A 13,767-nucleotide genomic window follows, 5' to 3' on the forward strand; every position below is an offset into this window, starting at 1 on the left:
GCCAGCGTCCATATAACCTCAGGCCGAATCCTCGGCCCAGCCAGATTTTGCATGTTAGTTTTTTTTGTGTTAAAGGACCAATTTGGGATGGGATGTAACGGTCTAGTCGTTATGTATGAGCGAGGCAGTTGCCCCGGAAGAAACACACAACATTGTATCACTCTCTGGCCAGGCGTGGCCAGAGAGCTTAAATAAAGGGTCGCTCGGGACTTCTGGTCCACAACTGCCAAGCATATTGTTGTCATTGTCATACATAGCGTCCCCTGTGGCCCTAGCTGCTAGGCCCCTCAGCATTCCTGGGCGGCCCCCCATCACAATTACCAAACCTTAAAAAAAATAATCTTTCTTAAGTTCTCTTTGGACGTTTGGGGGTTTTCTCGGGGGGGGGGGGGGGGGGGGTGAGGGTCTCTGGTTAAACTGCTCTAAAACAAAATCAGGAGGATGTGAAAGAATGCAAGAACTAGGAGTAAAGCCGCACATGACAGCACCACTAAACGGTAAGCATGTCACGTTTGTGCACTTCACACGCCGACCTACTTTGAGGGGCGCTGACCTGTCGATAAAGTATTTTCCACTGTCTGCCGCAGGCCGAGCTGACAGCGGTCGCGCGGGAATCTGATTGAAAACTCAGATGCGTCCTGCGCCACAGACTAGAGGGCAGTTGTAGCTCTCTCCCTGCTGAAAACAACACGGCCGCAGTGCGATTCTGGAAGAAAGGCTGCAGGCTTCGCTCTCTTCCAGGGAGCTGCTCTGCGCCTGGACATACTCGCGGTTGGTGGTGGATAATGGGGGAGGAGCAGGTGTCCATGGCAGAGGCCGCGTGACGGACACTTTGACGCGAGGCAGCTGCTGTTCAAGGCTAAAGTTACAGCTGCCCGGGACGCGGGGGCCGAGAGCAGTCCCACAGTCGGAGCCGCTGCCGGGCTTGGATTACCTTCTTAGCACCCAGACTCGGGAGCCGCAGTCAGGCTGCGCAGGCCGGGGCCGTTGCTTCTGTCGAGTCTAGAGCTTGCGCCCACGCGTCGGAGAGAGAGGGATGCGGGGTGACCTGCGCGCGTGAACAGGGGACCGCGACCCCCAAGGAGCGTCGCCAGCATGCTGGGCTTCCTCACCGAGCTGCTGGTCAGCCTGGTCCTGCTTGGCTTCTTCCTGGTCAGCTGCCAGAATGTGCTGCACATCATCAAGGGCTCGGTGCGCTTCGTGCTCAAGCACGTGCACCAGGAGCTGGACAAGGAGCTGGGCGAGAGCGAGGGCGCCACCGACGACGAGGACACCATGACGACGAGGGTGGTCCGGCGCCGGGTCATTGTCAAGGTACGGAGGCGGGATCCGAGGCCGGGCGAGAGCGGAGACTCCAAGAATGAAGATACCCCTCTGACAAGGTGGTCCAGAGGCAGAGTGGGAAGAGGGCATTAAGAACAAAAACACCATAACACGGGGAAGGAAGTGCCCTGGAAAGGGTTGGAGAGATCGGGGTGTGTGCAAAGTTGTTAGACTGAGGAGGCCGAATATGGGGGTACCATGGCAATTTAAGTTTTGTGTCACTGGGTACATAGTCACAGTATTAAGGAGTAAATCAGGTGGCCCAGTGAGCAGTGGGCAGGATGATGAACACATGACCGTCAGGCCTGTAAAGTGATGGGCGGCTGTCCAGAGATCAGATGGCGGCGTGCTTAGCAGAAGGCACACACTGATACTCAGTGATGACTTGAGGCTGGGGCTTCATTCCATGGTCTGCATCAGCCTACAGAAATCGGAGCTCAGTGAACTGTAATTGGATAATGAGGTTGGGAGCACACTGAGGTCAACTTGACGACGATGGCAGCATGGCACAGTGTTACTGTCAAGGAGGGCGGGTCACGAGACTGGACCAGAGCAGTGTGAGGACTCCAATGACAGCTTTATGGTGATGAAGGTTGGGCAGTGCTGAGACTTAGCCAAATTATAGAGGGGTCACCAGAGAAAGGAGCAGAAATGACACAGTAACCTACAGGCCTCTATAACAAGAGTCCTACAATCCAACCTCACAATACAGCGCCAAGAAACCTGTTGGTGTACATGCGCTATACAAATACCCATGTAACATAACATAACATTATGTTCCTCTTACACAATTTTTGGTAACATGCAAAAGCCAGGATTAGAACACTGGTCTACTGATTTTCAAAAGTAAAATGGGTGCATTTGAATGTGGAAATTCTAAAAGCTCTTTCTTCACATGGGAGGTAGGATGCATGCTACTTGATTGTTTACCACTCTTCATCTATAGAAAAATGTTCCTTTAAACATTTAGCAGAATAGATATTTAAGAAGAAAAAGAAAAAAGAAACAAAATATTTACACAGTCATTACTCGGTGTTTATGAAGATCAGGACCATCTTACTGGAGAGAGGCAGCTTCGGCTGAGAGTACGGACAGATATATGACAGGCTTGATATGGAGAGGCTGGGTCTAAGGCTGGGCACCTCTCCATACAAGCTCCCTGCATTTCTTTGATTGAGGCATTCTGTTTTATTTGATATATACATACAGACCTACTAGCAGCAGAGGATGGAAGAGAACAGACGCTTTTGTATATTTCTGATGTGGATCATCGTTAGGGTACCATGCTCAAAATACTACACTTCCCTCTCCCTGATAGCTTAAATATTCAGCTCCTGTATCCAGAATGAAGTCTCTTGTGGAAGTGTTTGTAACAAACGTGAATCACAAACAATTTTATTTGCTAAATTTGGGACACAATAAAAGTGTTTCATCCAGTTTGGGACCTTCGGAATCACATGCAAACAAAATAAGCATTTTCGAGTAACATGCAACCAGAATGGTCCCATTGACTGGAATGTATGTACATTCCTATCCCCTGTAGCGATGATGAACATGTTTCTGAAGTTTCTTTACCACAACTCTGTCCTTCCTTTCTCCCATGTAAAAGCCGTTGCCAAGGAAATCTGTTCTTGTGCCAATCGGAGTCTAAAAGACTTTATTGACAAAAAAGAATCAGTGAGACACAGATTCCAACAACCAGATACTCCCTCATCATTGGTATTAAGAGCAAATGTGTTTTTTAGCAAACACAAGTTGCTAGTAAACATTACTTATTGAAAGCAACACAATGCAAGCAGGGTCCTAGACAGAGATCCTGGGAACAAGACAGAATGGCCTTCAGATAGTACCAGAATATAATCCGTTTCAGTTGAGTAAGCTCTTCTCGGGTTTTCACACCTCAAGAGCCTAGATGCAAACCAGCTCATTTACTCAGACAGGCACTTCCGGGGAGCAATCGTAGCTTGAGGAAGAAAATAGGACTGAAGGTGACTTCAGGTACACTAAATGCGAGTAAATACCATTTACATTTTCACACCGGCCACTTGGAGCACTTGTATACCCTTCACGAATGACCGCTGAAGCACATAAATACAGTATCAACCTCATAAATGCACTGATTATGAATGATATGTTTTCACCCAGGAGTGTCAGGCACGAAATAAATCAACTGATGACTTTGCCACGATGTTGAGAAGGCTGATTGGACATTTTAACTTTCAAAAATTAACATTTTAGGAAGCAGCATGCATGCTAATTATTAAAGATTGTTAGACCACTGAGTAAGAAAGACCTGAAGATTCATTATTAATACACATTGCCTGAGCAAAGGCCAGGGCCAACTCCCACAGTGCCAGCATGGAAGTAAGAAAGACAAATCACAGGTTGTATAGTGAGGGTCTAGCCAGCAAAAAACACATTGTAATGATAAACATGCCTTGCCATAGACCGGTTAAATCTACTACAGGTGTGAATTATTCCTTCCCCACCCTGAACTGTGTCCAACCATAAGACACACTTGACCTATTAGCCATAAGGCTATTACTTTGTTGAAGTCTGTGAGCATCTGAGCTGTCCATAAGGCCCCCAAGAGCCTGTGTTTGAAGCACAGACAGCAACAATACTCTCATGATTACTCTTCCCAGAGTATGACCATGAACACCTGTACGTTATCCATCTTCAAAAACTTATAACACAATATGAATTTGATAGAAAACACTCTTTCACTTTGGAAATCCGCTATTATGCAGCCTTCTTGGTACTGGACACCAAACTACATGCAATATCATGTTCACTGAGAGTAGCAGAATACAAGCAGAGGGGAGGCTGTTACGATAGGGCTGCCAGTGGGTGCAAACTTATGTGTCTAGTGGGTTGTGTGTGTGTGAAGTTAACAGATACACATCCATAGCACCGAGGGAAAGCTTTAATATCCCCTGGGATGGCGTACCAGCTCCGCACCTCCTAAGCAGTGTCACTACTCAGCAGATAATGTCCGCACATGTAGTTCTGAAAACATTGAAGGCTAGTTTCCTAAAATATTGAAAGATCTGGGGAAGTTCGTTGGACATCAGGAAACATTGCACATGAATGAAGCACTACAGCTAGTGGCTTAGCCTCATTTCAGTGTGCAGATACACCTACAAGTTGGAGAAAAGCAAAAAAATCTCCTCAGCCAAGACATGACAGAAGCTTTCAATGGCCACAGACCTTGGATGTCACTAATAGTAGCTGTACCTAAGAAAAACACCCACCTGATAAGACTATTTGTGGATATGTGTATCCAGAGCATGGAAATTGAGTATCAAGGGCATCCACATTAATAACAAGTTCATTGGAACCCAGGTTTTCCAACTTTGAACAATACAAATGATACTACAAAAAATATTAGATAGAACTAGATCTGTAATTGAGATGCACAACAACATTCTCAACACACCTAAAGCTACTTAGATACCAACAAATGAATTGTGGCATTTCTCTAGCCGCTCAAAAATATATAGAAAAGCATCATAAAGTTGTTCACACCTGTGTTGAACTCAGATCCCTTTCTAGTAGTTTTCCAATCCCGTACCAATTGTCTGTCCTTCCTATCCCAGCGCCAATAAAATGAAGGAAAGATGTGGAATGCTGGCGACACTCCAATCGCTGCCTGACTGCCCATGAAGACACAAGGCAACAGACAAACTTTCCCATAATGAGACCTACCTGTAACGTGAAAAGGCAAGCTATGCCCTAAATTATGGGAAGAGGTGTGTCGGATGAATGTTATAGCAAAATTACATCTCAGCTTCCGTTACGCAAACAGACGTTCTATCTTTTGACTTCCCTTTCACTCAGGAAGAAGGCTGCTTTGTTAATATGTGGATCATACTTTTACTCAAATTGCAAAATGCTCCCTGGTCACTCTCATATGTTATGGAATTTTCTGAAAGTAGTGCTATTCTGGGTAGAGGTACTTTATCACATAGACTCCATTCTTGTAAATAAATATGACAGATCATACATTATGTCAGAGCTGAATTCGGCTTCTTATTTCACAGGTTATGACTACTTATGTTCTGTTGGTAGCTAAAAAGCTGATTATATAATTGTGGAAGTGGGAAAGAGTAGGGAGCTGTGGAGGTGGGGAATTAACAGATGTAATCCACAAAGAGAGGATAGGGGCTTTACTAACGCAGGTTAGAGATGACATTCCCTTCAGTGACATACAGAGCAGAGAATCCCTCTCACGAGGGACACACAGATGAGAGTTGTGCAGTAGGCAAGTGACAGAGTTGTACCAGGAAAGATTTCCTTTTGGGATGATGGCACTATACTAGCAGCAGGACACCAAAGCATTTGAGAAATCTTCATCCAGTCATCTATCTGGGCATTGCATAAGGTGAAAGGGGTGTTCCAGGTGTGCATTGTAGGTGAGATAGCCGTGCCTGGAGGTCCAATGGGGTCGTGGGGTGGGTGATAGAGGGTGCCTTGTGCTCTACAAAGCTGTCATGCGCAAGCAATGCCCAGTGTTCATGACAGTGGTATAGAAGAAAAATATGCCCTGTGAGGGTTTCACTGCAGCTGATGGCATGGGAGAGCAGGGTGAACTGTTTTTGGACAAATGCTTTCTGTCAAAAGAAATGAGATATCAAATGTGTTTCGAATCTTTACAATTGGACGCCACCATATTTGCCACAGTTGCTTCATGTCAATTTGGCCATAAAACGAGCGAGCCTTCCTTATTTCCGACTCTCTCCTTCTCTCCACAGGGTAATGAAGTACAAGACATCCCCGGTGAGCAAGTGACGGAAGAACAGTTCACAGATGAGCAAGGAAACATCGTAACAAAGAAGGTAAGGGAACATCATGTAGTGTGGAAGGCTAACTCATACTAACCCCTGTAACACCCTACACATATAAGGCCCTGATGAAAACTAGTAGAAGAAAAAGGCCTGTCTGAAACTAGTTGACCGCACAGGACGTCGGAGGCCATAACCCTACCATGCACGTCAGATAGCCTTTGTTTTTATTGACTGCCTGGGGCCCACCATTAAAACAGTCTTTGGGACACCAGGACAGTATTTTAAACCTCACTCAGAGCACACTCACAGCACCCTCACGAACCAAAAAACCCTGCTCCGCAGTAATCTGGTGTTGAAGCACACCTGAGGTACACTCGGTACCTCAGGTGGGGCCCGATGATGAAGCATGCCACCAACTAGGTTGGTGGGTGAGGGCCTTCATAAAACCTAATGGTTTTCCTCCACCCGCAGACATACAAATAATTAAAACCAGAGCTAGTTCTCATTGATTACTAACACTTTAATAGTGATCACCTTGAAGACTCACCAGTACAACAGTTCAGTTGTTTTTGGCCCAACAAATCAATGCCAGCAAACAGTTAGCATTATCTGCAACAGCTTCCCTCTACTGGCATTCAGGCACAGTCTGAGATCATCAAAGGGGAATGGATCACTTGTCCTGCTCAATCATTGGGTATACAGGAAACGAGGATGTACCAGTTGAAAAAAGGCCCTCATGGACGTGATGGGTATGATGGTATCTGAAGCGGTATATGTTGGTTCTCCGCTTATAAATCACATCACTGCATAATCATTGGGTCTGATTTCGTTTTATGCAGCCTCCACCAGGAGGTTATTACCCAAGTTTGACACAGTAGTGTGCCAGTGATAAAAAGGGGAAAGTTAAAAAGATCTCAACCTAAGTATTACAAACTTTATTAAGACTCGGTTGTAGGTCTCAATGGCTCTTCATGAGTGCTTCAACATGGACTGAGTTACGGGTACAGGATGCACTCTGAGCAGTCGTGATTTAAAAAAGGGGGGAAAAAAAAGGGGGAATCTACAAAACGGTCGACATGTTTCTGCCTTGATCTGCCTTGGTATAGGGCTTACGGGCATTCATCAGGACCAGTGGTTGGGAAACGTGAGGGTTTGAACATAAAGAGGTGCTCAAATGTGAACGGAAAAAGGTATTAACCTGTTTCTTCAGAATGGAGGTCTTACGGTACCTGTGGAGAGTAAACACAAGGTTTCGACATACATACAGGGTCAGGGGAAGAGGGACATTCATACCGAGCAGAACGTTGCTGCTGATACCTTTATATCACACACGATGATGTAAACAACTAAAAAATGGCAATACTTTAAAACCGGTTAGCAAACATGGCAATGTCAACTCTCTCTTTTTCTCTCCATGCTCATGCAGCGGGTATTTAGCGTGATAGTTCGACAGTGGTTGCATGATGTTAGTGTCAAACAAGGACGTTGTACTTGACTACGGTGGGAGTAGTGAGTCAAAGGTGGTCAGCTATGCGATACAGTGTGAGTGTTTAGCAATGGTTACCTCGTGCATTTAATTAACACGCTCCTGTCGGATCTTAGAGCTCTTGGAAAGGGCTAAGGGGTAAAGAATGGGAGGTTAGCATGGGTGGGGTATGATACTTGCGGTTTTGTGGCGATATCTTCCCCGGTCTTGCTACCTGTTGCACCCGATCCTCGACTTGCTAGGCCAATGCGCTGTTCTGCTCTTGTTGATCCGGAAACGTGAGATACTGTTTCCGGGTCATTTTTATACTGAGGGTGGGTCCTGGCGGAGGATACCTATTGGTTGTTCATTGTTTCTATGGAAACCTAAGGTAGCGGAGTAGGTTATCATTTATTTGCCAGGGCCAGCCAGGGTATATTGTCATTCAGACCTTCGCTATCAGTTCTGAGTCTATGTACCCATCGTTGTTCCTTCTCGAAGAGGATTTTCTCGGCGTTGTGATCTCTGTTTGGCAAAGTTTCAAGGATGACCCACTGTAGATCTTGGATGGTGTGTCCTTTTTCTAGGTAGTGAGTCGCCATTTTCGTCGTGCTCTTTTTGCACTTCACATTGCTTTTGTGTTCGCACAGCCTTTGTTTAGCTTTTCTACAGGTCATACCAATGTATCTCAGGTTGCATGGACATGTGATCATGTAAATCACATGTGTGGTGTTGCAATTGGTATGGCTGTTAAGAGTCCATTTGAAGTTTGGTAGTAATTGGAGTTCTTTAGTGGGTTTCGTCAGTCCACAGACAGAGCACGATCCGCACGAGTAGTGTCCTTGTACTTGTGGGTTACCCCATAAGCTGGTGTGTTGCCTGGGGGGTTTAGGCGGTGGTCTCGTATGTACCAGGATGTCTTTGAGGTTGCGGCTCCTTTTATTGGCAAATCTGGCCATGAATGATAACCTAATCCGCTACCTTAGGTTTTCATAGAAACAATGAACAACCAATAGGTATCCTCCGCCAGGACCCACCCTCAGTATAAAAATGACCCGGAAACAGTATCTCACGTTTCCGGATCAACAAGAGCAGAACAGCGCATTGGCCTAGCAAGTCGAGGATCGGGTGCAACAGGTAGCAAGACCGGGGAAGATATCGCCACAAAACCGCAATTATCATACCCCACCCATGCTAACCTCCCATTCTTTACCCCTTAGCCCTTTCCAAGAGCTCTACGATCCGACAGGAGCGTGTTAATTAAATGCGCGAGGTAACCATTGCTAAACACTCACACTGTATCGCATAGCTGACCACCTTTGACTCACTACTCCCACCGTAGTCAAGTACAACGTCCTTGTTTGACACTAACACCATGCAACCACTGTCGAACTAGCACGCTAAATACCCGCTGCATGAGCATGGAGAGAAAAAGAGAGAGTTGACATTGCCATGTTTGCTAACCGGTTTTAAAGTATTGCCATTTTAGCTGTTTACATCATCGTGTGTAATGTAAAGGTATCAGCAGCAACGTTCTGCTCGGTATGAATGTCCCTCTTCCCCTGACCCTGTATGTATGTCGAAACCTTGTGTTTACTCTCCACAGGTACCGTAAGACCTCCATTCTGAAGAAACAGGTTAATACCTTTTTCCGTTCACATTTGAGCACCTCTTTATGTTTAAACCCTCACGTTTCCCAACCACTGGTCCTGATGAATGCCCGTAAGCCCTATACCAAGGCAGATCAAGGCAGAAACATGTCGACCGTTTTGTAGATTCCCCCTTTTTTAAATCACGACTGCTCAGAGTGCATCCTGTACCCGTAACTCAGTCCATGTTGAAGCACTCATGAAGAGCCATTGAGACCTACAACCGAGTCTTAATAAAGTTTGTAATACTTAGGTTGAGATCTTTTTAACTTTCCCCTTTTTATCACTGGCTCACTACTGTGTCAAACTTGTGTAATAACCTCCTGGTGGAGGCTGCATAAAACGAAATCAGACCCAATGATTATGCAGTGACGTGATTTATAAGCGGAGAACCAACATATACCGCTTCAGATACCATCATACCCATCACGTCCATGAGGGCCTTTTTTCAACTGGGACATCCTCGTTTCCTTTATACCCAATGATTGAGCAGGACAAGTGATCCATTCCCCTTTGATGATCTCATGCTATTTTGGAAAGTGAATGGATCCAGAATCCACCTCCCTCACCTCTGATTAGAATATAATAATAATATTCAGGCACAGACCTCAGTTTGTGCTGACCCAGTCCGCTTTAACTGCTCAGTGATGGTGGTAAAATACAGGCGCAGCTGTTACAATCTGCGTCTTTGCATTCTTGAGCTTCGGCGCCAATGCAGGAGACCACAGATGGCAGTCTCATCCCCTTAATATTAATACTGAGTAACAAGTTCAGTGAGCTTGTCAGTGTTCATGGCCTTCGAGCCAACAAAGGCAGCGTTCTTCTTCAGCAGTTGTTGCGTGGGAGGCTTGCAGATGGGCGCTCATTTTTGGCAGTTCTGTTCCTGGATGCCGACGGAGGCAGAGACTCGTCTTCAGCAGTTGCAGCTCTGGAGGTTAAAACAGCAGCTCCTCTTGGGTTGGTACCACAAGTGCTAGCAGGTTGATGGCTGGAATGACAGTCCACATGATGACAACTTGTTGATTACTTCATTACGCTGCCCACTGTGGGAGCTGCAACAAAAGACTAGGATACCTTGGAGACTTTGAATCTGGGCCTGCTTTGCTCCTCCCTCTTACCAGTCAGCTACTTTTGGGTGCCCCTCACCCTGAGAGCATGCTTGGTTTCTTCTCCTGGACAATCTCTCCTTCTGCAGTGTCAGGCAGTTGTGACAGGAAGGCTTCTCCATGGACGGGCAGAGCCTCAGCTTTTCCACCAATTTCTAGACTACAGGTGATGTGCCCTCACCCCTTAGACACTGGCTGTCATGTGGACCCCAGGGATGGTCACACTGAAGTCCTCGGAGTTCTCTGGGAAGCACTCTATTCCTTGGTGTTGGAACTCGAACGAAATGAGGTGGCCTGGATCACACTTTTATGCACATTTTCCAGAGTGGATTCACTGTCTTGGTCTTCAGAAACATTTTGAGTTGATTCTCTTGCAGATGTAATTTCCAGCCTGCTCTCTAGATACAGCCTGTGTGCTAAGCAGTGGTTCTCATATGCAATAGCAACAGAGCTGGCTCCAAGTAGGAGTATCCAATACTTGGGTACAATCAGTTATGTCTCCTAGCTGCCATCACCTTCCTGATACAGTAATGAGATAGCCAAAAAGGCAGGCCCTGCCTTGATACTTCTTCACCTTGAGCAGCAGAAACTTCAGTCCCACCCTCACCATCTACCAAATAGCAGTGCTCTGAAAGAACTAGTCAGCAGCCTTTTGCTAACAAGACTCCCATTGAATATTTAAGGGTATCCCTTTCTCCATACTCCTCACTTCAGTATCTGAGTCGCCGCTCATCAGCCACGTGAATGCAGGCAATACACTTCCACTGTCTAGTGAAGCTATCCTAACCCTCTATCTTGTGCAATGGTAACCCACGGCATACAAAAATTATACCTCTGGCCCTAGAACTTAAACTCATACAACAGAGTCCATTACCATTCATGTGCTTCATACGCAATGCACACTCACACAAGCAGGCTTTCAACATAGGGGGATATTTACAATAAAATGTCGCAGCGTGGTGTTACTCAAAAATAGGTAATGCTATGCTCCATCCTTTTTTAAAATCAGGGATGCAACTTATTTACAAAAATACGGCACACTCCTTTATTTCCCATAGCGCTGGAGCTAGAAAAGCTGCCCAGCACTAGTGCAGGCACCCTTGCGCCATGTTGCAAGGGTGCCTGCGCTGCTAGGGCGATTGTTTATGTGTGGGAAAGGACACCATCCTGCATAGGAGACAGCGTTTACAATGCTGGTAATACCACACGGACGTTACATCGTCTGTGTTGTTACCACGCATGGCATTACATCGCAAGTCGCTTCAACGACTTGCGCTAGGTGACATGCAACACCAGGGAATGTGTTGGATTTGAAATCCAACACTTTCCCTGCTTTTGCACTAACTGAAGTAGGAATAGTAATTAATACCATTCCTAAGTCCAGCGCACCATCTAGCCCAAGTAGTTGAAACGACTTGCGATGTAATGCCATCTGTGGTAACAACGCGTATGATGTAACGACCGCGTTGTTACCTACCTACCACCACGCGTTGTAACATCACATATTCTCCTGCACATAAACAATCTTTTAAGGCAATTTGCTTTTTCTACGTAGGATACAGCACACATAGAAAGAATAAAATACGAGGAGAAATTAATATTTTCTTCTCGCTTCACCATCCTAAGACCAGGTTTTACCTGGCCTTCGTTTTTAGCTCTGCCCCATCCTTGTAAATATGGGGCAGCATAAAAAAGCTATGGGTAAGCCGCAGAACTCCCCCTGCAACACCCATTGCATGCTCCTTTCACGGTAAGTGAAGCGTGAAAAGGGGCCTTATTTACAAGGCAGCGTTAAGCCACGTTAAGTGTCTTACCACCTGCTTGTAAATAAGGAGAAGAGGAAATCCTCACCAGAATGTCACTAAAAGAGTTGTCCTGGAGGCGATATCAACGTCACTAAGAGTGATGTTCTGGTGGCGATATCTCCTTGTAAATATGCCCCTTAATGTCAGTGCAAAAGTCTGGGTGTCACATAACAGCCTAACTTCCTAGTAGAGATGTTCAGAAGGCCATGCCCTTTTTGACACAGAAAAAAGGTTTAGTCACTTTATAAATTTACAAAACATGCTACACAGCCACCAATGCCTTACATTATGTACCTAGGGCAAGGACTCTACTACATTACTTAATATAAGGACCCACTTGTTGCGTCCCTCCTGGTCACAAGAGAGGTCCTGTACCGCACATTATCATGGACAGGGCTAGGCCTCTTTAGACACCCTAGGTTAGTGTGACTTCAGGGTCAAAATAAAAAGCCAGGATATCAACTTTGCATGCAGTCAGGCACTAGGGACAAGTGCATATGCCTATGTATAATGCAGGGGGCATACCCATCCCGACACTATCCCATTCATGTATCCCTTTCAGGGTCCTTACCTGAGGGAGCATTGTCCTAACCCCTGGGGGAGTTAGGCCCATCAACTTCCCATTCCAGTCATCTGGAAACTGTCCTTCCATAAACCTATAGTATCCATCACCTTTGTGGTTGCAAGAATATGAGCCATCAGTCAACTTCCATATAGGTATTCTTGTAGGGGCTGGTGCCCCATTTTCCACAACTACATTGTTTTAGCTGAGGTGTTACTAGGGCTGAATATCCATACACTAAGGGGTCCATTAGTATGGCGCTTGGATCGCCACCCCCCAAACGGCGGTGGCGATCCGCCTGCCATACAACACCGCCCGCATACCAGTTACCCCCGCCATATCAGTATGGTGGGGGTACCATGGCAGACGGGAAGACCTTCTGCCGCTTTTCTGCCTGGTCGACGAGTCAACCAGGCGGAAAAGGGTTTATCATGCATGGTTTACCATGCATGCAGAGAGCATCCTTTCCGTGGCAGCCCGCCAAGGAAATGCTCACATAAAGGATGCCAATTGTTTTTAAAAAAATGACAGATTTTAATGTGGAAAGTTCTGGAGGACATGTAAGATTTTGGGAAGCTTCACCATTTTTATAAGAGCAACCCTTCCCAATATTGATAATGGCAATGGGGCCCAGCGTGAAAGATCCCTTTTGAGCCAAATCATCATGGGGACAATACTAAGTTCGCAACTCTAACTGCTATATATTGCAACTTGCATTCCTAGGTAGTGGAACCCTTCTTTGTTATAATACTTGGTAGGCCCACTGCACCATATAATTGTCTTAGAGTATGTTATGTTGTCTAGGCAAAGTTCAGATGGTAAATGCACTCCGGCTCAGCCTCACTCCTTCCCAGCAATATATTGTATATTAAATTAACTTCTGGTAAAATGATGTCCTCTTCTAGTATCTGAACAATAATAAAGATCGGTCAGTCGTGATAAATTCAAACTCAAGTTGTGTTGGGCTAGTGGGTACAGTTAATGGTGAATCGTTGTTTGTATGACATTTCGCTCAGCAGTTCCACAAAGCAGTGACCAGGTCATCTCATTACATCACACAGTTAGGGAAC

The 13,767-nt window shown here is 45.8% G+C and overlaps 1 protein-coding gene across 11 annotated transcripts in view; it reads left to right on the forward strand.

Moving 5' to 3' along the window:
• The window catches only part of ANK1 (ankyrin 1), a 1,037,654-nt gene that overhangs the window by 961,999 nt on the left and 61,888 nt on the right, over nucleotides 1-13,767 (forward strand). For 10 of the 11 annotated variants that reach the window (XM_086943592.1, XM_086943597.1, XM_086943588.1 and 7 more), the window contains one exon: nucleotides 6,078-6,161. In XM_086943592.1, the coding sequence (XP_086799718.1) occupies nucleotides 6,078-6,161 (84 nt within the window). Of the gene's footprint in view, nucleotides 1-947; nucleotides 1,315-6,077; nucleotides 6,162-13,767 lie in introns of those variants that run through there. The other variant, XM_086943596.1, reaches the window with a different exon arrangement.

The sequence above is a fragment of the Lissotriton vulgaris genome, chromosome 11 (genome assembly GCF_964263255.1).
Source record: "Lissotriton vulgaris chromosome 11, aLisVul1.2, whole genome shotgun sequence".
NCBI lineage: Eukaryota > Metazoa > Chordata > Amphibia > Caudata > Salamandridae > Lissotriton > Lissotriton vulgaris.